Genomic DNA, 23,892 nt, shown 5'->3' on the forward strand with positions numbered 1-23,892 from the left:
AGAGTTCCAGAAAAACATCTACTTCTGCTTTATTGACTACACCAAAGCCTTTGACTGTGTGGATCACAACAAACTGTGGAACATTCTTCAAGAGACGGGAATACCAGATCACCTGACCTGCCTCCTAGAAATCTGTATGCAGGTCAAGAAGCCACAGTCAGAACCGGACATGGAAGAACAAACTTGTTTCAAATTGGGAAAGGAGTATGTCAAGGCTGTATATTGTCACCCTGCTTATTTAGCTTATATGCAGAGTACATCATGAGAAATGCTGGGCGGGAAAAAGCACAAGATGGAATCAAGATTGCCAGGAGAAATATCAATAACCTCAGATACGCAGATGACAACACCCTTGTGGCAGAAAGCGAAGAAGAACTAAAGAGCCTCTTGATGAAAGTGAAAGAGGAGAGTGAAAAAGCTGGCTTAAAACTCAGTGTTCAGAAAACTAAGATCATGGCAACCAGTCCCATCACTTCATGGCAAACAGATGGGGAAACAATGGAAACAGTGACAGACTTTACTTTTTTGGGCTCCAAAATCACCGCAGATGGTGACTGCAGCTATGAAATGAAAAGACGCTTGCTCCCTGGAAGGAAAGCTATGACCAACCTAGACAGCATATTAAAAAGCAGAGACATTTTGTCGACAAAGGTCCATCTAGTCAAAGCTATGGTTTTTCCAGTAGTCATGTATGGATGTGAGAGTTGGATTATAAAGAAAGCTGAGCACTGAAGAATTGACACTTTTGAACTGTGGTGTTGGAAAAGACTCTTGAGAGTCCCTTGGACTGCAAGGAGATCCAACCAGTCCATCCTAAAGGAGATCAGTCCTGAATATTCACTGGAAGGACTGATGTTGAAGCTGAAATTCCAATACTCTGGCCACCTCATGCGAAGAACTGACTCATTTGAAACGTCCTTGTTGCTGGGAAAGATTGAAGGCAGGAGAAGGGGGTGACAGGATGAGATGGTTGGATGGCATCAATGACTAGATGGATATGAGTCTGAGTAATCTCTGGGTGTTGGTGATGGACAGGGAAGCCTCACGTGCTGCAGTCCATGGGGTCGCTAAGAGTCGGACACGACTGAGTGACTGAACTGAACTCTTGATAAAAAAGGTTGACTAGAATTAGACTGAGAAAAGAACAGATTAAAAAGAAAAGCAAGCCAGTTATAATAACCAGTGGTTCTAAACTGGCATATGAAAAAAATGTCCCAGTGGTTCTAAATTTAAGTGCGCACCCTGCAGGTCTAGTGAGAACCAACTGCCGGGCTTCACCCACAGCACTGCGGGGCTCCACCCACACCACCTTTCCGGCTCCACCTACACCACTTTCGGGCTCCACCCACACCAACTGTGGGGCTCTACCCACACAACACAGACTTTGTGATTCAGAGATCTGGGGTGAATTGTGAGATGTACATTTCTAATGAGTTCTCATCCATGACTGGAGAAGGCAATGGCAACCCACTCCAGTGTTCTTGCCTGGAAAATCTCAGGGACGGGGGAACCTGGTGGGCTGCCATCTATGGGGTCACACAGAGTCGGACACAACTGACGTGACTTAGCATCCGATACTACGGCTCCCTGTTGCTCCTGGGGTCACAGTTTGAGAACCACTGCACTATATACACTACCTAAATTCACACTCTTACACAGTTCTAGTAAATAAAACCATACACTTTTCCTAGAAAACCTGAACATAAAGGGTCTCCTTTAGAGGTTAGAATTTTCAAAGAAATGTTTATTTGTTTTCATTATTATATTTTAAAATGTAACATTTGGCAGGTTTGATCCCTGAGTTGGGAAGATCCCTGGAGGACAATTCCCTGGCAGTATCCTGTAAAAGTGGCAGTACTTCATTCCAGTATCCTGGAAAATTCCATGGACAGAGGAGTCTGTAGGGCTACAGTCCATGGGGTCACAAAGAGTCAGACAGACTGAGCATGCACATATACAGATATACAAAAAACTATCTGTAAGATATGTAAATTGTAAAAACCATATAAATCTTACCCTTGAGTCACAGTGTCAATTAATCTATTCAAATACAACTGACACTCTTCCTTTAATATACAGCTGTACTTATTATTGAAATTGCCAAATATTCTTAAAATAAGATTTAATTTGTGAAGAATACATATAACTTTCATAATTAACACATATTGCATATATGTTAACACATAACACATATTAACACATATTGCATATATGTTAACACATAATATATATTAACAGGTTAAATTTTCAGTTTTTGTCTTCATTGCTTATTCCACAATTTTCACTAGTGAATACACAGTTATTGAAGACTAAGAGAACATATGAAGTTTGACAAGAAAAGTAATTCAAGCTTTCCAAGATATATTGTAAAACTACTAAAGACAGAGAATACATGAAATAGTTTATCCTGAAATTACCAATTTTAGTTATTTTGTTAAATAAAGCAAGAATAAAATTTAAAAACTGGACCATTGTAAAGTAGGTTTTTAAAAGTAATGACAGTCTTCAGTGCTATTTCAGTAATTGTATACAGTGAATATTGTCAATGAAATAAAATCTTACCCAGATCTAGTCGTTTTGAATTCCACCTTGAGGATAGGTTTGCATGGTTCTGGCTTCTTCCCATCCTTTAACTGTTTTCCTAAAATATAGTTTTCTGCATTAAATTCTAAAATTCTAAGTTACTCTAAATTCTTATACATTGATAGTTTATAAAATGAAATATAATGAAATCCACCATGAAATATTTTAAAGTAATTTTGAAAGAAGTATTTAATACAAAATAAGATATTTTAAATGATCAATTTAGTGTTTGAAATCCAGTGAAGTGTTTACTTTTTAGTGCTAAAAAGTAAATAAAATGAATAACTTGTCAACAACATTTGTGACAACATTCTAGTAAGAGAAATTCATTCTTGCAGTGTTTTAAAGATACGGAAAATAGGATTTCAATTTACTAAATGAATTCAAGTTTTAATATAGCTTATTTGAGGAAAATAAGTCTAAATCATATTTTCACCCAAAGAGACAGGCTGCAAAATTAATCCCTCTGCTAATAAAGTCAATTATATTTACTCTGTTAAAGTAAAATCCATCCATTGTAATGTCCAAGAGACTGCTAAAATAAACCAATCTCTGTAAAATGTGTCAAACTCATACTGTTAAAGAATTTTGATTATTTTTAAAAAGGTTGATTTCTATTATCAAGTTTTTTTTTTAATTTTATTTTATTTTTAAACTTTACATAATTGTATTAGTTTTGCCAAATATCAAAATGAATCCGCCACAAGTTTTACATGTTCACTGTATTAATAATTCAGAAAAACTTAAAAGAAAATAAGATACTGATTCCTGTTTCTTAGAGGTTAATCAGTGTCACCGTTATGTTATTAGTGAAGGCCCCAAACACACACTGCTAACCCAACACTTCTTATCCTCTTTCCCAGCTTTTTCCTCCCAGGAACTAGCTCATTCTAACGTATTTTTAATTTTCTTTTGTTTGCTGTTTGCCTCACCAACAAGAATGTAAACTCCACGAAAGCAAAGATTTTTAAGGGTGTATGTGTTTTTTGTTTATGTATCCATGATGACATTGTTTGGCATAGGGTGGACACTCAATAACAATTTAATAAGTGAATAAATTAATGTTTTTCTTTAGGATTAATTCCAAGAAAAGAGATATTTAGGTAGAACTGTATTCCAGAAAGGATGAAGAAAGTATGTGAGTACTTTGTCCCACCTTTCCTGAACAAGGCTATTATTTTTTTCTGATTTGCTAAGTGTATTGTTTAATCTCTGTGAAAATTCTTTGGCTTTCTAGTCATCTGTATTTCTTCTTTAAAAATAGCTTATATCTTTTACCCATGGTTATATGTTATCTTCTTTATATTTAAAAATAAATTTAACATTCAAAATTTATTAACACTGTGTCCATATGTTGCAACCACTTTTCCTAGTGTCACCTGTGAATTCTAAGACCTTTTAAAAAAATTGCATAGAAGTGTACATTTAAATAATTGAGTCTATCAGTCCTAATCATGCTTCCATTTAAGAAAACTTAAGATCCTAAAATGGCACTTCTTCCAAAACTACGTTATAAATTTAATGGAATTAGAATTCCAACAGTTTTATTTGAATTTTGACAAAATGACCTTAAAGTTCAATGCCTATGAACTGCTAAAGAAACTAAGAAGGAGATGATTTCCGGAGTGACTAAGTGAGACCTCTGTGAACTCACTCACTTAGTAAAATTGAAATACTAGCAAAATAACTAAGGGTAATCACTTCAGAACTCTGCCAACTAACTGAAGCCACAAAATGAACACAACACAGTCTACTCAATGGAAATGACCGAACCTTGTTAAAACCTGGGGTGGGGGGTGGGCCTGGGATGTTTTGATGAAGGGCTATTTCCATCCCCTATGTGCCTCAGCTCTGTGGCATGGTGCCATTAAAAAGGCAATAGCATCAGCCAAGAGATAGGACTCAAGTTTATTTGCAGTTCCATTAAAACCAGTTTCCCTAGAGCCCAATCAGTATATTATCCCCAACTGCAGCTTCCTGAAAAACTCGAATCCCAAGATGTTGTGGCAATTTCATTTGACACAACAGACATCAGCTCAGGGAGACCAAAAGCCCTACCTCCAGACATCACAGAAATAACAGTAATCTGCTGGCAATATGGTGCCTGCCTAAGGCTGTGGTTTTAGTTGAGGCAAATAAGAGGTGGGGCAGGAATTAAAAAAAAAAAATCCTTAAGAACTAGACATACTCCAGGCTGTACTTAAGGTAGTGTACATGCCCAGGGAAGACCTGGGAAAGGAAAAGGTCCCTGTTATTCACCTCTGGCCAACTCTGAGACCCTGAGCAAACTCAAAGTTTAAAAAAAAAAAAAAAAAGTAAGAAAAGTAAAATGAACTGTACAATCACTGGAGAAAGTAAAATAAGTTATAATACCACTGCTGGCAAGAACAATGGAACAGAGATAAAATGGCTAGTAAAAATGCGAAGGGTACAGTTTTTTTGAAAAGCAGGCTGAGAGCATTTATGAAAAATAGAAATATATAAAACGAGCCCACTTTGAGAAGCAGCAATTCTATTCTTAAGCATTTATTCCATAGGAATAAAAGGATCAATTCCTATTGAATATGTACAAGAAAGGTAAAGGCAGCATAATTTGTAGTGATCAGAAACTGAAAATACAGTTTAAAATTTGAAACTTTTATTTGAAAGTTTCAAATTTATCACTACAGCATAATTTGTAGCGATCCATCAATTAGGCATGGCTGAATAAATTATGAAGAACTGTGAGACAAACAACTGGTTGATACACAAGCATTAAAATAAAGGAATTAAGAGCTATGCCAGATGAAAGGAGGGATTTTCCTCAAGTACAGAGGATTAAGAAAAGATGCAAGAAAGAATAATATTTCTATTTTTATGTAAAACAACGACCAAAACATCTCATATGCTCTTATATGTGTCTATAAATATGTATGATTTTAGAAATACATGTATTTTGGAAGAACATCTGCAAGAGTTTTGACATAGCTTATCCGGTGAGGCAGGAAAGGGGAAGGGGCTGCTAATGTAGAGGAAGGTTTATGGAGAAGAGGCTGGTATTATATGATCCTTTTTATCTACAATGACATATGTATGTATGTATATGTGTATAAAAAACTTTTTTTTTTGGTCACTACTTCTGTGGTTTCACGGTTAGGAAGTTCTTCCCACACAAATACCATTACAACTTTGGGAAGCATTTTCTTGTAAATGCTTTATAGTTTCATTTATTACATTAATTTTCTAAGGTATACTTTGGTATAGGTAAGATTTTTTTCTCTAATAGTTTCAGCACTATTTGTGTAGTTCTATTGACCTATAATTGCCAGACAATAAAGACCAAGTGTTTAAAGTGTATAATGTGATGAGCTGTGATATAGTTATGCATCTGCCAGCACTGGTGTCCCAGGTGGCTCAGTGGTAAAGAAACCATCTGCAATGCAGGAGATGTGGGTTCAATCCCTGAGTCGGGAAGATGGACGCATCCCAACCCACTCCAGCATTCTTACATGGGAAATGGCATGGACAGAGAAACCTGGAGGGCTACAGTGTATGGGGATTACAGAAGAGTCAGGCACAACTTAGCAACTAAACAAAAAAAACAACTGCCAGCATTCTCACTGAACCACCAGAGCTTTCCCCACTAATGTGAAATTCACCTTTATTACATTAGGTTTTCATAAATATACACCGGTCAACTGGTATTAGAGCATATACTCCTGCCTTAAGATCCTAGGGAAACATCTCTTCCCCTCTTTATGCAGAAAATAATGTTGCAATGGAACCTTGAGCCTCTTGCATCCTAATTTATTAGAACCAAAGAGTGACTACTGAAAGAGTTAAGCAGAGAACATCAGATCAAGAGGCTGGAAAGGACTGCCAGTGGAGAAGACTGGATTTTTGAGGTGAGAGAGAGAATGAGGAAATAAAAAAGGTGTGGGAAAAAGGAGTCTTAAATCTGAAAACTAGTCCCTCATGCTATACAAGGAACAAACTAAGAATTTCAACCTCGATTTCAATCTGTTCAGATATATGACCTTTCAGTGAAGAATTTAAAAGTCTGTTCTGAAGAAGACTACCATCAGACCTTCAGCCTTCCTCTACCACTCAAAGTTCTAATAGGAGTGGCAGATTGATATAATTTGAGATTATAGGTAAAATTTTTACATTAAAAAATTACTTTGCATGCATTTTATTTTATGAAGCAAAACAATTATTCAGATATCACTCAATTTAATCTATTTCAATATTCACCACCAATCTTTCAGTGGCTGGAACAATCTTGAAAAAGAGCAGGCATTGGGTGGAATAATTAGTGAGCCTTCTTAATTTTGAGCTTATATATCTTGCATAAAACCTAGCCAGGTACGAAATTCTTGACTTTTGTCTTGCTCAATATAGTCTTTTGTTACTGCTTTATTGTGTCCAATATTTATACTTACAATAAAATGTAAAGCCAGTCTGATTTTTAATTTTTTTTTAATTTTATTTTTAAACTTTACATAATTGTATTAGTTTTGCCAAATATCAAAATGAATCCACCACAGGTATACATGATTTTTAATTCTTTATATACTTTCTGTCCACCCCCTGCATGGATGTTGAGTAGTTTCATTATCTTTGTAAAGTAAAAACGCTGCTGTTTTTATAGTGATTTTTCTTCATTAATCTTGCTTGGAAATTAGTGAGTCCTTTTGATTTGCATACTCGGATCTTTTTTTTTAAACTCAGATTTTTAAAATTATGTCACTGATTGTTGCTCATGTTCTAGATTATTCATCTATAATCCTGATGCTGGGAAAGATTGAAGGCAGGAGGAGAAGGGGACGACAGAGGATGAGATAGTTGGATAGCATCACCCACTTGATGGACATGAGTTTGAGCAAGCTCCAGGAGCTGGTGATGGACAGGGAAGCCTGGTGTGCTGCAGTCCACAGGATTGCAAAGAGTCGGACACGACTGAACAACTGAACTGATAATCCTAGACTAACCATTTTCTAAGTCAAATCAAGTAATAAGGCACTAGCTAAGATTTTACAAAGCTCATATAACTAAAGGACATTTAGAGGATCACTGGATTTCACCACTAACTGTCATCTGACTTCTTAACTGCTAAGTCACCTCAGTAGAAAAACTTGTACTTACCCTTTCAACTACCTGTGAACTACTTTAATAAATCACTGAAAAGATCTCGTTAAATATAAAACTTGACTTAATAAATCATACAAACCTCCATGTAACATGTGATTTCTTCATGTCTCTTATGTCTTCCCTATTTCTCACATCCCTAAAACTACTCAGACACAAAGTCCTGTTGATTCTAACTCCAGAATTTTATTCATGTCCACTTTTTTCTATTTATAATCATATTTGAAGTCCTCCTTATTTATTGTTGACATTAGCATCCTAATTGGTTTCTCTTTTCTACTCCTGGCTCATCTGACGCACTATCATCAAAGCAGTATTTCCAAATATAAATTTTATGCTTCTCACTGTGAAATCATTTCCTAGGTCTCCCTTCATGAAGTCCAAACTCTTTAGCATACTATGATGTATATTTTTGCCTCTGTATGCAGTTATTAGTTTCTGGCTACTCGCTCAAAGGAATTTTAAATACTGGTCATATTAAACTAGTGGTTTTCCAAAAATACCCTGCTTTTGATTATGTCTTTGTACCTTTTGACTAAAATAACCTTGTTCTGTTCTTATAACTCCCCACTGATCCTTTAAGACCAAGTTCATCCAGCCTGAATTTGTGAAATCTTCCTATAGCCTTCACCTAAAACATACTCATTAATTCTGTTTCTACATCATACTATGCAGGCCTTTATCAGCACTCATCGTATGTAGTTTAGTTTATACATCATTTTCACTCACTGGACTATGAGTTCTCCAAGAGCAATATATTTCTAGTATTTAATCTCCGGTACTGAGGAGGTGCTCAATAAATATCTATTGAAAGAATAAATGAATGAATGAATGAGATGCATTAACAAATAAATGAGGATCACTGTCAAAAAACAAGTGCTTCCCTAGTTTCTAATTGGGGAAGTAGAATGCCACTTAGAATGTAGAACACATTTGTTGCTACACAGCAGCTATGGGCTCACTCAAGAGTGGGCTACGTAGTATGACAGCCACCACTCACACATGGCTATTGAGCCCTTGAAATGTAGCTACTCCACGTTAAGATGTGCTGTAATATACACTAGATTTCAAAGAGTACAGAGAAAGAATGCAAAATACTTCGATTCTATATGCTGATTACACACCAAAGTAGTAATATTTTGCATATTTGGGGTAAATCATATTTGTTACTAAACTTAATTTTACTTTTTTACTGTTATTAATATGGTTAATAGTAAATTTAAGATTACACATGCAGATCTCATATTTCTATTGAACAATGATGCTCTAGAAAATAAGATGATTAAATTGGAGAATCACATTGTTAATAACATTAGTCTGAAATGGGGAAGGTGTTCTTTCCTTGATGAGTGTGGAGAGAGCTGATTTATAGCTGGACCGATGACCAGTGGGATATCTGGTTTTTGGTTCATGGCCAAGAGTAGTGGGATTTATGATGTATTTCTTCAAGATCCAAAACTCCCCAAACTCCCCTTGGTGACTCTCAGAGTAGTAGTTTTGGATGGCCGGCAACTGGCCTAACTGGCAATACCGGCTTGTTCATTTAAAGGATCACTCTGAGAGTTTCTCAGAAGCCAGAGTTTGGGGGCTGGAGCTGGTGACTCAGTATAGTCCTTGTGAGCAAAAGTGCAGAGTGGGAGACTCATATGGGATATCTCTTAGAATGCTTACACACATTCTTTTTCTCTTGCTGCTTAGTATCCTTTGCCTTTAAACAAAAGCCTTATTTGCGTATATTCTGTGGAGTCTGGTAAGTTCTTCCAAATAGAAAAACTAGGGAAAAAACTTTTGTAATGAACTAGTAATACATTAAAGAATTGCAGTATGGATTTATGATTCACTGAGTGTTTTAGGCTTCAAGTAAATCTTAAAAGTAGATTAATATAATTTTAATATGTCACATCCTTAAAATACTATAAATCCACTTTTATTTATGTGAAGTATGAATTTATTTTTCCCTTTAGCAACCCTTAATAAAAGTTCTCTAATCCTGGTTCTTTAATTTCCACATAACCGAAAAACTTATACCTTAAAAATCACCCATTCAATCCTTCCATTTTACATATGATGAAACTAAGTCCAAGAAAACAGTAATTATTTCTACAAAGTACTTCACAAATAGCAAAGCTAGAATTACATACCAGATTGTCTGATTACTGGGAAAGTGTTCTTTGATAATCATAAAAACTATATTAAAGGGAAGTATCATTTTTTATTTTAGTCAAAAAATCACCAGTTGATTAATTTCAGACACCCAAATAGAAAATTTCTGAAAAAATATGACTGTCAACCATCTTGATACACATAAAATTATCCAACATTATATCAGGAAATTATCTTAAGTGAATTCAAATTATTTTCCTTTACTGGCCATTTTATCATCATTGTCTAGATAACTGTCACGACCCTCATAAGAATCTACTATCTAACAACTTTGGCAATGGATGATTCCATTTGAGGGCAAACTGAATATGGAACCTATAATTCAATTATAGTTCAAGCACCAGGCCATCATTTCTCAAAGTGCTATTTTGAGGAACACTAGAGTACTGTAAGATGTTCTGTGAATAAAAGATGCTAAAGTCAAGTGAATTTAGGAAAAGCCACATAAAACATATAAACTGGCACAAATAATTAATATCCTGTTGACCCCTGGACAACAGGAGTTTGAGCTGCGTGGGTTCACTTTAAGGGCAACAGTTTTTCAGTAGTAAATACTAGATGACTACACAGTCTGTGGTTGGTTGAATCCACAGATTTGTATCCACAGATACTGGGGGCTGACTTAATGTTATGTGCAGATTTTCTAACATGCAGCAATGAGTGCCCCTAACCCGTCTGCTCTTTTCAAGAATCAATTGTATATATGTATGTATGCTTATACATATTTTCCCTTTAGAAATTCATAGTGTACATTGAAAACTAAGACGTCTTTCAGTGAAGAAAATGTTCAACTTTATTTCAGCATTTCTAGAACTTCTTTGATCATAACATGCTTTTTCACCAAATAACTCATTAACATAGGAAACATTAGTATTATAAAATATATTTTGGGGAAAACCTATCTAAGTATATTTTGTGCTATCCTACCAAGTAAATAAGATATCCAAATTTACATTTATTATAATCACATATGTATATAGCATGTCATAATTTTCAAGTACTTTTACTTAAATTTTGCTTACTTGATCCAAGGTATAGAATGGTGCTTATCTCATGGTAGAACCAATATTTGTTGAATGAATAAAAGTACAATCAGTTCCAATCAATTACCAAGGTAATGTTTATAAATGTTTTTAAGAATAGGATACTTAACCATTACATTACATGGATTTAGATATGAAAAAAATCCATTATTTACCATAAATCCTTCCTTCCTTCCTGTAGGAAAGGAAGAGCAAGAGCCCACAACACAGACAGTAATGAAAAAAATCCCTAAATTTTAATCCATCAAAGTAGATATTTAGTATACTAAAAACTACATACCACAAATATGTGTATGTATGGTTGCCTTTTTTACTAAGATACTACAAATTCTGAAGAAATCTAATTATGCTACTTCTAAAAGCCTGCTCTCAAGAATTTACGTTTTTAGTATTAAAAGAGAATCAAGATTAAAATAGAAAAATCACCATTTGGCAAGCATTATGGTAATAAGTAATCCTTCAAAGAAACATCAACAGATGCTAAAACCAGGGGTATAAATTTTGATGAGGAAGAGTATGTTTATAAAGTCTCAACTATTTCCTTCAAATCAAAACACTTATTGATTACAATAACAAATCAAAAAATTATTAACGCTATAATGGAGAGACCTAGTAGACAGAAGCTTAATCAAGGAATCAGGGTATGAGACATCACCATGACAAATCAAACACAAGCTCCACTTGAGGCTGTTAAAAGAAGACAGCAATCCTTTTGGGATGGTCCTGCTGAAAATGTGCAACATGAATCTAATCATGAAAACAACATCAGACAAAACGAAATGGAAGCACATTCTATAAAATAACTGACCTGCAACATTCAAAATTTATCTGTTAGGAAAGTCAAGTAAAGGCTCATGAAGAGTTCTAGTTTGAAAGAGACTGAGGAAACATGGTAACTAAATCTAATCTGCATATAGACCCTTTCGACAAAAGGCAAAACCTGGTGATATAGGAGAATGTCTCTGTAAGAGACTAATACTGAACTATTTGGGGGTGATTAAGCAATATGCTGACAACTTACTCTCAACTGGTTAAAAAAACCTCTTTGAACTATACTTACAAAAAAAGATGAAATTTTAGATAAACTTAAAACTTTAAAACCAATATACATATTTCTACTAACTTCAATATTATTTATACTTCCTTCTGGGTTTGAAATTAAAGGTTTCTAATCTTCAACTTTTTTGGTTTTCTGAATTCCTAGATTCCAGTGCGGATAGGAGATTCTAAAATGTATGAAATACTCAGGAACACCACAAAGATTAGGGACGTAGGCACTACGAGAAGGAAGAACAAAAATATATTAGGGAAAATTGGAACCTATTATGAAAAGGGCTATCTTCTGGAGGCACACATAAACAGAACTGTAGCGAATTTAAAATAAGTGCTTTTCCAGAAGAGTCTCTGACTGCAACCAAAAAACAGTGGTAAAATATATTACAATATGTGGCTAAAAGAACTGTTATTTTTACCAGGAAACAAGCAAGTCTAAAAACTCATACTATGACAGACAAAGTAAATTTTTAATTTGACTTTATTTTTTACATTGCAATAATTCAGGATGTACCAATTTTTAAAGAAAATGGGCAGTCATATTTTAAAGTGAACAATGAAATACAACTATAAAAATACTCTTTCGTATGCTACTAATTTGCTATTGCAAATAAACAACAGTTCCTTTCATTTCCCTAAATTTGCTGATTAAGAATTACTTAGCGTAGAATTGTGAGAATGCAGATTAATAAAGGAATGCAAATTTCCAGGCCTCATCCAGAATTCAAAGTCCTTCATAATCTATTCATAAAAAGTGAAACTGTTAGTTACTCAGTTGTATCCCACTCTTTGCAAACCCATGAACTGTATCCCGCCAGGCTCCTCAGTCCATGGGATTCTCCAGGCAAGAATACTGGAGTATCCATTCCCTTCTCCAGGGGATCTTCCAGACTCAGGGATCAATCAAACATGGGTCTCCCACATTGCAGGGCAGATTCTTTATCATCTGATCCACCAAGTAAGCCACCCTAATAAAACTTTCATGGAGGTTTTATATACATTACTTGTAGACTAAGCATTAACACACCAGCTTGAGATCATCATCCCTAGAAATGGCAGCTTGCAGGATTAGCTCTCTTGGTTAACAACTGGTAACCTGACTTTCAAGACAGCTTCCACCATTCCCAGACTGAAAAGGGTGGCACACGATGTCTGTACTACTTGTACAAACAATATGGTTTACGACCAATCTCTGTTTTTCTTCTAAACATCTGAAATTTTGGTACATGCTAACTAAAGCTGCTGCTGCTGCTAAGTCTCTTCAATTGTGTCCGACTCTGTGCGACCCCACAGACGGCAGCCCACCATGCTCCGCCGTCCCTGGGATTCTCCAGGCAAGAACACTGGAGTGGGTTGCCATTTCCTTCTCCAATGCATGAAAGTGAAAAGTGAAAGTGAAGTCGCTCAGTTGTGTCTGACTCTTCGCGACCCCATGGACTGCAGCCTACCAGGCTCCTCCGTCCACGGGGTTTTCCAGGCAAGAGCACTGGAGTGGGGTGCCATCACCTTCTCCAGCTAACTAAAGCAGAGGGTACGTATAGATTGACATCAATACGAACCCTGGGCATCGGGTGCAGGTGAGCTGTCCTAGTACAGGACACATGTGGTAATAACTCATTGCAAGTAGAAACAAGCATATCCTGTGTGGCTCCACTGGAAGAAGGCTGCTGGAAGCTTGAGCCTGGCTTCCTCTAGACTCCAACCCTTGTGCCTTTTCCCTTTGCTGATTTCACTTTGCATCCTTTTGCTGAGTCCTACAAGTGTTCCTCGGAGAAGGCAATGGCACCCCACTCCAGTACTCTTGCCTGGAAAATCCCATGGATGGAGGAGCCTGGTAGGCTGCAGTCCATGGGGTTGCTACGAGTCGGACATGACTGAGCGACTTCCCTTTCACTTTTCACTTTCATGCATTGGAGAAGGAAATGGCAACCCTCTCCAGTGTTCTTGCCTGGAGAATCCCAGGGACAGGGAGCCTGGTGGGCTGCTGTCTCTGGGGTCGCACAGAGTCGGACACGACTGAAGCGACTTAGCAGCAGCAGCAGCATGAGTGTTCCTAGTGAATCAAACTTGGGGTCATTTGGGGGTTTATGAAGACAATACTTTAAGGTAAAAATTGCCTTCTATAGGGTGCCAAGTGTTTCAATACATATTATACGTAGACTAGCAACCTGCAGTTGATAATATTAAGATGACAAAAGTTCAAAATAAGTCCTACATCACTCACAAAATTATCAACTTTCTGGACTACTGGAGAAAAATTACTCAGAATATTTTGTAACTTTCATTTTCTGAAAGCTCAAATTTGCAATCTCAACTGCAAATATAGTTATTTGAGATTTCATTTACTCAGTTGCTACAAATTATTTCTATATGTGTAAATATAGAAATTTTAAATTAAATTAAAATTTAAAATTCAAAATAGAACCCATCCTTGTCATCAAAAACAAACAAACCCAAATGCGAACTCGAAACAGTTTTCTGTCCATCCCAATTTAGGTAGTGTTTAAAAGGGATCCATTCTTACCATGTGGAGTTATGGTCTGCACAGGCTTTGCAGGGGATCTCACATTCCATATAGTCAAGGTGCCATCCGAATGACTGCAAATAAATTGTTTTCCTTCATGATGCCAAGCAACAGAGTGGATAGCCTATAAAAGAGGGGTAAAGAATTCCACCTTTAAAAACAAAAACTTATTTAAACACCAAGTTATTCATAATTGAAACTGGAATTAATTTTTCATATTAACCTTTTTCTTATTTCCCAAGCTGAAGTCCATATGTTAATATTAAATTCCCATAACTTAATTGTCCTGCCAAAAAAATGAGATTTAATTTGGTTCTAACACTCTTTTAACTTTCAAAATTTTATTTACTCCTTAAGGGAGCATGATAATAATATAATAGTGATTATGTATTATTGACAAGTTTAAGAAAACAAAATGCATTCTTATAGTTTCTTAGAATAAACAATAACTAAACATAAATTACCAAGTAATTATAACCAATATCCCACTGGAAAAACTAGTTGCATTGACTGTTCAGAAAAATTTTTATAAATTAACTAAAATTCTAGGAGACAAGAATGCAGATTTAGAATTAAGATTGACTGATAATACCTCATATTGAACTTCAAGACAGGTGACAAAAATCTATAAGGCATGCAAAGAAACCAGGAAATACGATGCAAAATGAGAAGAAAATGTAGTCAATAGAAACAGACTCAGAAATGATACTGATGGGAGAACTAGCAGACAAGGATATTAAAACAAATATTTTAAACAGACTCCACATGCTCTAAAAGGTAAGTGAAAACATGAAAATGTTGAGGAAAGACACGCAGGCCTTCAAAAACACAGGTGGATTTCTAGAGATGAAAATGTCTAAGATGAAAAATTGTTTCCAAATGGGTCTGCCAACAGATTTGATACAGCAGAAAGAAAGCTTGATTAACTTGAAGACACACAGCAGCAGAAACTGTTCAATGTGGAAGATGGGCAAAGAATAAGCAGAACATCAGTAAACTGTGGTACAACTTCAAGAAGACTAATATGTGTGTCATAGGAGCCTCAGAAGGGAGCCTATGGACAGAAAATATATTGGAAGAAATAATGACCCAAAATTTCCCAAATCTGATGAAAACTTCAAACTCTATAAACTTCTAGAATACATGCATATCTTAGAAATTCAGTGAACTCAAAGCAAAAGAAACTTGAAGAAAACTACATAAAAGTACATATTTCAATTGCTTAAAACTGGAACTTTAGTGATAAGAAATCCTTAAAAGCAACCAGAGGATGGGGACAGGGAGGGGAACACATTAAATATAGAAAAGCAGAGATAAAGATGACAGCAGATATTTCCTTAGAAACAATGCAAGAACACAGTTGAGTAATACCTTTACAGTTCTGAAAGAAAAAACTGTCAACGTAGGATTATATCCATCACAAATATCTTCTCAAAAACAAAGGTAAAATAAACACATTTACACACATAAAGAACTCAAAGAATAGATCATTTGCAGATTTTCACTATAAAACATGTTACAAGCAGTCCTTCATGCAGAAGGTAAATGATATGAGATGGAAATCTGGATCTACTCAAAAGAATGAAGAATACCAGAATGGCAGATATGTAGGTATATATAAATTATACTCTTACTTTTTAGCAAATGTTTCATTATAGGACAACAGTCTCATAAATCATGACATTAGCTTAAAAAAATTATTTATTTTTGGTTGTGCTGGGTCTTTGTTGCTGTGCAGGCTTTTCTCTAGTTGCAGTGCGCAGCCTTCTCATTGCAGTGGCTTCTCTTGTGGCAGAGCATGAGCTCCTAGGGTGTGCAGCTTTCAGTGGTTGCAGCTCCCAGGATTTAGAGCACAAGCTCAGAAGTTGTGGGGCAAGGGCTTAATTGCTTCACTCATGTGTGAATCTTCCCAGATAGGGACCAAACCTGTGTCTCCTGTATTGGTAGGCAGATTCTTTACCACTGAGCCACGAGGGAAGCCCAATTATACTCTTTTAAATACTTTTCACCTTTTCCTCTGGTATGTAGTTAAAAATACTACTTGGAAACAGCCTGGAAACAGGCTTGCTTAAGCTCTGTTAGGCTAGCTAAGCCAGTTTTTAATGCAGGGCTAGTCTATCCCAACGACAAGGCAATACCTTGGTGAGTATTCTTCTGATGCAGGCCTGACCATTACAAGCATTCTCTGTTCTGTTGGGAATGTGACCTATTCTTAGCCCTGTGTGTGCTATGAGAATTGCTTTACCTACTCCTTTCCAATGTAGCTATTCTAAACCTCACACTCGTGCCCTAATCATTATTCAGTTCAACTTAAGACTAAGGTAAAGGGCTCCTTGTGGATTTTTAAAACTCTCTCACAAGGCAGGTCCCTACATTCTGTTACCTTGTTTTATAAGTTATGGATAACTTTCCCCATTTCCCAACTCTGTTTCCTCAATTTAGGGAGACTGCTGGGTTAAATGTAGGTTCCCCCTTGCCCACCTTCCTTCATGGATTGAGACCTGGAAAATCTCTCCAGACCATGAAGTGAAGTCGCTCAGTCGTGTCCAACTCTTTGCGATCCCATGGACTGTAGCCTACCAAGCTCCTCTGTCCATGGGATTTTCCAGGCAATAGTACTGGAGTGGATTGCCATTTCCTTCTCCAGAGGATCTTCCCGACCCAGGGATCAATCCTGGGTCTTCCGCATTGTAGACAGACACTTTACCGTCTGAGCCACCAGGGAAGCACCTCCAGACCATAAGCTAATGCAATTGAAAAGCTCACGTTTATCCCCTAAGGAATCCCTGTTCTATACTATCTGTTAATTTCTATAAACTGTTCTTACATGTATTTTCCCAGTGTGTTTGTTTAAACTGAGAGGGTAAATTCCCTGTGATTCAATTGTGGCTAAAGCCAAGGTAACTATTTAAATTACAAAAGCAAACATAAAAAAGTCAAATATGCTTACAATATGTTTTCATTTTGACACAAGAAACAGCTCTACAGGCCAAAGCTTCCAGAGAAATGACAAGAACTCTTTATTAAAAATACTCTTTTAAAATAAATTCAAGATCTTGACTGGTAAACAACAGAATATTTATTAACTAAAAGGCTTTAAAATACAAAAAAAAAGTATACAGTTATGAAAACAAACTTCTCTTTCAGTCAGGCTTATAAAGATAATCTGCAGACATTTACAAAGTATTCCTAGTTTTGCTATAGTTACTCAATGTAATCTGTTTGACTGAGAGCATCAATATGAACACATGACATTTCTTAAAAATAAACAAAAAAACCCCACACATTTCCTAGATCTATTCTCTGAATTAGAAATTATGAACACTCCTGGTAACCAAATTATGGTCACCAGACACGATTTCTCACCGAAAGAACCCAGTTTCACGGAAAAAGATACTCTAAATTTGGGACAGAAATATTCAAGTTTAATAGGTATGCTTTGTTCTAACAGATGGCAAGGAAGCTATCCAAGACTATTATCAAAGGACTCAGGAAACAAATGGAAGAGATTCACTGATGAAAGATGGGACAATTTGAAAATCAATAAGGCTAATAACTGTAGTGTACTGAGGCATATGAAATAATGTTTAAATCTTTTAGTACATAGTGAAATGGGAAACAAAATCAAATTGCTTATCATTAAGGTTGCTAGAGAACAGCCCCTTTTACTGAAATAAAAGAAACAAGCATTTATCCTGCCTTTCCTATCCAAATTGTACAACTATATAATCAAAAGAGCAGGTGAGAAGCTTCTCTTTACAGAAGTATCCCAGATAATCGATAGAGAAGGAATCATAAAATTAGAACTTCACTACTTTGCAACAACTACGTGGTAATGGATTTAGGCCTTGAACATAACTGACTGCTAATATCACAGACACTGCTGCTCAATCTGGGAGAAGAGCATCAGCATCATCTAAGAAATAGTCTTGCTAAAAACAAAACAAAAAAATGAACCTAAATTTGGTCGTTTCAGTAAACCATCCAATTTATAGGAAATCTGAAGGCAATAAAAGTCTTTTTTTTATTAATCATAATCTTTATTTGGATTCTAAAGCAAGCAAGCTATAAATATTTCCAGTACACTATCATTTGTATAAAATAAAAAGCTAGCACACATTTATTAATTTGCTTGTAAATGCAGAAAATACCTCTGGAAGAATACATGAGAAAGTAACATTGGGATGAGGTAAGGGAATTGGATGGTCAAATGACAGGAGCCGGAGAGATCATTTTTGTGTCTTTTGAGCTATGTGAATATATTATATGATACATATGCAAAAATTTGTGTGTTACAGTAACTACAAAGATTGCCTAAAGTCATTAATTAAAGAAGTTCTTAGAGAAGCCATTGTGAAGTGGAGAAATGACAAAAATAATGTTATTACCTCATCGTAGGTGTATCTATAGTCTGCTTTCTTTGACTTGAGGTCCCATAACACTACTGTTCCAGATTCAAAGCCAATCAAAAGCTGTAATAAAAGAAAATGCCACATTACCTAGGATTGACATTAGTCATGTGAAACATTTACTTGCTGACAATAAAGATAACTATTATCATTCATATGCTTTGGCTACAAAATTATAGCATCATTAAACATCTGCATTGCTAATCGCTAATCACATGGATGACATATGGGAATACTGCATTGCATATTTATACGCCTTTGATCATTAGGATTTCAACATACATCATACAACCGATCATTGAAAATGAAAACAGTACCATTTTGAAGTCCAGAATGTACATTTCCATTCATTAACTTACTAATAAAAATTAAAATTTACATGTGCTTTAAAGTTTACAAACTTCTCTAATTTAACACACTATCAGGCAATATCATTTATTCATCTACTGATTAGTTCCAAATTATATCTAGCCTAGACCTCTCTTGTGAGATTCAGACTTATAATTCTAATGGTCACATGTTCACATATTTATTCCACAAGAACCTCAAAGCAAATGTATCCACAACTGAATTCATTATTTTTTTCCCTACTGTCTTTTTCTGGTATTTCCTGTTACAGAGGCTTTCTCAGTATTTTTAAAAATATTCTTTAAGAAGCTCAAGTAAAAACTTTGGCATCATCCTTAATCCTAGTGTCTCTCCCACCAGGTAAAATCCTCAAGTAATTTAAAAATTACACTCATATATAATTTATTTTTTTTCCACTTTGAATACATCTCTCCTGGTTCAATACACAAAGATCTCTTTTCTAGTTTCTGGTCTCTCTAACTCGCTAGTCTTGTTCCTTATTTACTTCACTCCATATCGTAGCTAGTCTGATCATGTAATGTATGCTTTTATTTAAAACTTTTTAATGCCTTATGCTTATTTTTAGGATCAAGTCCAAACTGAATAATCTGACCCACAAGATATATCATGGTCTGACCTCTGCTTAACCCCTCAGCTTCATGTTGTTCCACATTCCTATTACCCAATACATTCCAGTATATCTTTCAGGTCATGTTCTCTCGTACCTTTACGCCTCTGCACATGCTGTCATCCTAAGTGGACCACGTCATCTGAAGTCATCCTTTTTGCCTGACTAATCCTACTAATCCTTCAGGTCATTTTAGCTATCACTTCCTTCTGGAAGCCTTCCTTGACCTACCAAATTAAGTCAGTGCCTTCTTATATGCTCCAACAACAACTTGTACATTTTTTAGCCTGAAAGGTCACTATACAATTTAATAATGTCCTTTTCCTTATCTGAATTCTCTTGCAGACTATAACATTGGTTTATTTAAGCAAGATTTGGTTTTATCTTGTTTACTACTATACTTTTAACATAAGACATACAGTCTAATATAGGTCCTTAATCCATTTTTTGTGAATAAATAAGTTCCAGAATGAAATCCATGTTCTTGCCTCACAAACCGCCTACTGTCTACACTGGCATTTTATAAATAATTGTGTTTTATCTGCTTGTAAGCTCCTCCCTTTTTCTTCACTTTTCGTGTTGCTTCCTTGGGTAAGTCTAACCAGTTCCTCTGGACAAAGATGCTCCTTCTCCATATTAATACATCCATTTTCATCTCTAGTCTCCATAGATGTCTCTAGAATCTAGTATACTAACACATAGTAGATATTCGATAAATATTTGTTTAATAAGTACATGAATAATCAGCAACTAGTCAATAATCATTCACGTAATCTGGAGATACGAACAAATTTGGAGGCAGGCCCAGTAATTTTCACTAAATAGTAACTTAGTGTATTTTCAGTGTATAGTGGCACTCAGAAGACCCAGTCACTAAAACTAATAAAACAAATTTACAACTTGGTACTAAGTATAGCTAATTTTCCTAACATAAATTCTTCTTTCCTTGACCATCTGTAATACATACTCCTTCTGGGAAAAAACTGGTATTTGTTTCCTTTACCCTTCTTAGTCCTTCTAAGCATCCTGGACATGTGTATGGCATTTTCTGATGGGGGAAGTAAGAGAGAAACTTCAGGAGTAAGGAAAGAGATGGAAAAAGATAACATTTAAGAATCAATGTATAGTGTATATTTTATGTATGCTGCTGCTGCTGCTAAGTCGCTTCAGTCGTGTCCGACTCTGTGTGACCCCAAAGATGGCAGCCCACCAGGCTCCGCCGTCCCTGGGATTCTTCAGGCAAGAACACTGGAGTGGGTTGCCATTTCTTCTCCAATGCATGAAAGTGAAAAGTGAAAGTGAAGTCGCTCAGTCGTGTCCGACTCTTAGCGACCCCATGGACTGCAGCCTACCAGGCTCCTCCATCCATGGGATTTTCCAGGCAAGAGTACTGGAGTGGGTTGCCATTGCCTTCTCCCATATTTTATGTATAGTGTAAAACAATACTGGATTGTTCAGGATACAGGTAACTTACAGTCTAGGCCCAGATCTACCAATAGTAACTATTCAACTTAAATATTTTACCCATCCAGATATTAACAACATAAGAGGATTATAGTAAACTTTAACCCCTCCAGCCAGCTCTACGTTCCTAGAAATATCAGAAATCTGTGCCAACAAGTTAGACTTTAACCCCTATAATCTCCTAAACAGTAAAAAATAGAAGAACTGAAGGATGTGCTACTTATAAACAGAAAATTTGAAGCTTATTCCCACTAGAATCTTCTATAACTCATAGAAATGTTAATTTTTTAACATTACTATTGATGAATTTTCTTTGAATTTTTCTCTCATAAAAAGCATTTATCAGGTATACTGATACAGCTCTTCACATTAATATGTGATCTACATCTTACAGAAGAAATGTAGCATAATGGAGAGTACTCTGAGGTTGAAATCAGAGAAATCACTATTCAAAATCCCAGCTCCATCAATATCTAGCTTTGTACCTCTGGAATACATAACTGGATCAAGTCTCTGCCTGATTATTTATAAAACAGGGAAAACAGCTCACTTAAGATTTGTTGGGAGGATAAAATAAAATTAGTGCACATAAAGTGGAAAGCAGTTCCCGACAAAGTAGGGGTTAATAAATGGTAGTTATTACTGTTAAGTAAGGGGTTTGACACGAACACTTAACTTTCTTTGGCCAGGACCTGTGCTTAATGTGCCAGCATCATCCACCGTAAGGTTAGCTTTGAAAGGACATATCCTATCACCTTACCTCTTTTTTCAGTGACACAATGTCAAAGAGATCTTTAGAAATAGGAGTCAGCAGCGTGAAGGAAAATTTTCTATTAGAAACCAAAAGTTAGATAATATCTTCTGTTCTAGTACCCTAATACATAAAAATGTTTAAAAGACATTAATTCTGGGAATTAAGGAGGATAATATAATGCCACGTTTCAAAAAATGAGGATGATACAAATTTTTTCAATTAAGTACATATTGAACCAGGATTCCCAGGTGGTGCTAGTGGTAAAGAACTGCCTGTGAATGCAAGAGACGTAAGAGACATGGGTCCAATCCCTGGGTTGAGAAGATGCCCCAAAGAAGAAAATGGCAACCCATTCCAGATTTCCTGCCTAGAGAATCCCATGGACAGAGGAGCCGGCGGGTTACTGTTCATAGAGTTGTAAAGAGTCATATATGACTGAAGAGACTTAGCCCAAACATATTGAACAGTTATTATTTTATTGTATGTTGAGTGCTATAGGAAATATAAACTTGCATAAATACCATCTTTGTGCTCAAGGAGTCCTTCAAGTCCAGGGGAGTTGAGATAACACATTTCTAATTCAAGGCAATATGCGGTAAATACTGTAAAACTTGTACAACTAAGGTGCTAATAAATTTGGAAGTGACAGAAAGCATTTTATGTCAGGATTATCAAGAAAGGTATCATGAAAGATATGTTATTTTAATCTGAGACTTAAGATGTGAGTAGGAATTCAGTAGAGAAACAACAGTGAGAAGGAATTCTGAACAAAAGGTCTTACATAAATAAGTCATGGAGGTAGTAAAGAGCAGCTCACATTCGGGCAACAGTAACTATTTGCTTCAGCACAGTGTTCAGGTAAGGATGTTCTCAAAGATAATGAAACCTAGGGTTATGGTTTACAGAAACACTGCTTTGTTTGTTTGATAATAGAGAACCACTGAAAGCTTTGGAACAGGAGAACAAGAAGATTAAAATGGCACTTGAGGAAGACTGATCTGGAGATGACCCAAGAATGGGTTGGATGCCTTGAACTGCAGTGGGGGAAGGAGACTGAATAGCAAAGTGATGCTGCAGTGGAAGGACTGAAATGATTTAGTGACCGATTCAGTGTAAAAGAAGGAAGTTTTCAACTCTTCTACCAGGTCCCCTATCTAAAGGCTGGCTTTTAGACAATTATCTCATACCAAAAATAAATAAGTGAAGATACAGGTTACTGTAACTTGCTTCATGGAAAGTTTCTCTCAAAACATACAATGGCATGATTAAGTCAGCCCCCAACAGTACAGTACAGCCATCCTTTTGTTTTCCGTGTCAAATGAGAGAACGGTGTTAACACAACATAGAGGCATCACCACTCCCAGTAATTAAGGAAAGGAAAAACCTGAGTAAACTGCTTCACAAAATCCAGAAGTTTCATTTCACTGATTTCTGATAGTGATTAACTTCCTGGTATTTATGCAGACTAATTATCATGAAACTTTATAAGTAGATAAAACATAATTAAAAAGAACTGAGACTGGTTTAAATTATGAAACAGATTCATGAAAATAAAATTTTACTTTTTTTTTAGTGTACTAAAGAAACTAAACTAAATTTTATTGCTTTTCAGGGTATTAAAGAACCTAAATTAACAACAGCTAGGTAATGACTGCATGGAACTGGTTTCGAGTATAAAAAAAGCATTATTTTCAAAAATACCTATTAACATGAGCCTTTGGTTAATATTAACTTTGGCTAATAAAATAAAAATGCCAAAGCCTTTGACTGTGTGGACCACAACAAACTGTGGAAAA

The 23,892-nt window shown here is 35.8% G+C and overlaps 1 protein-coding gene across 8 annotated transcripts in view; it reads right to left on the reverse strand.

Moving 5' to 3' along the window:
• STXBP5 (syntaxin binding protein 5) overlaps positions 1-23,892 on the reverse strand; it is a 160,721-nt gene that overhangs the window by 85,173 nt on the left and 51,656 nt on the right. For all 8 annotated transcript variants that reach the window (XM_025294425.3, XM_025294423.3, XM_044924124.2 and 5 more), the window contains exons 7-9: positions 18,882-18,965; positions 14,494-14,617; positions 2,563-2,641 (exon numbers count right to left, since the gene is read on the reverse strand). In XM_025294425.3, the coding sequence (XP_025150210.1) occupies positions 2,563-2,641; positions 14,494-14,617; positions 18,882-18,965 (287 nt within the window). The remainder of the gene's footprint in view (positions 1-2,562; positions 2,642-14,493; positions 14,618-18,881; positions 18,966-23,892) is intronic.

Source organism: Bubalus bubalis, chromosome 10, assembly GCF_019923935.1.
Source record: "Bubalus bubalis isolate 160015118507 breed Murrah chromosome 10, NDDB_SH_1, whole genome shotgun sequence".
In the NCBI taxonomy this organism is placed as follows: domain Eukaryota; kingdom Metazoa; phylum Chordata; class Mammalia; order Artiodactyla; family Bovidae; genus Bubalus; species Bubalus bubalis.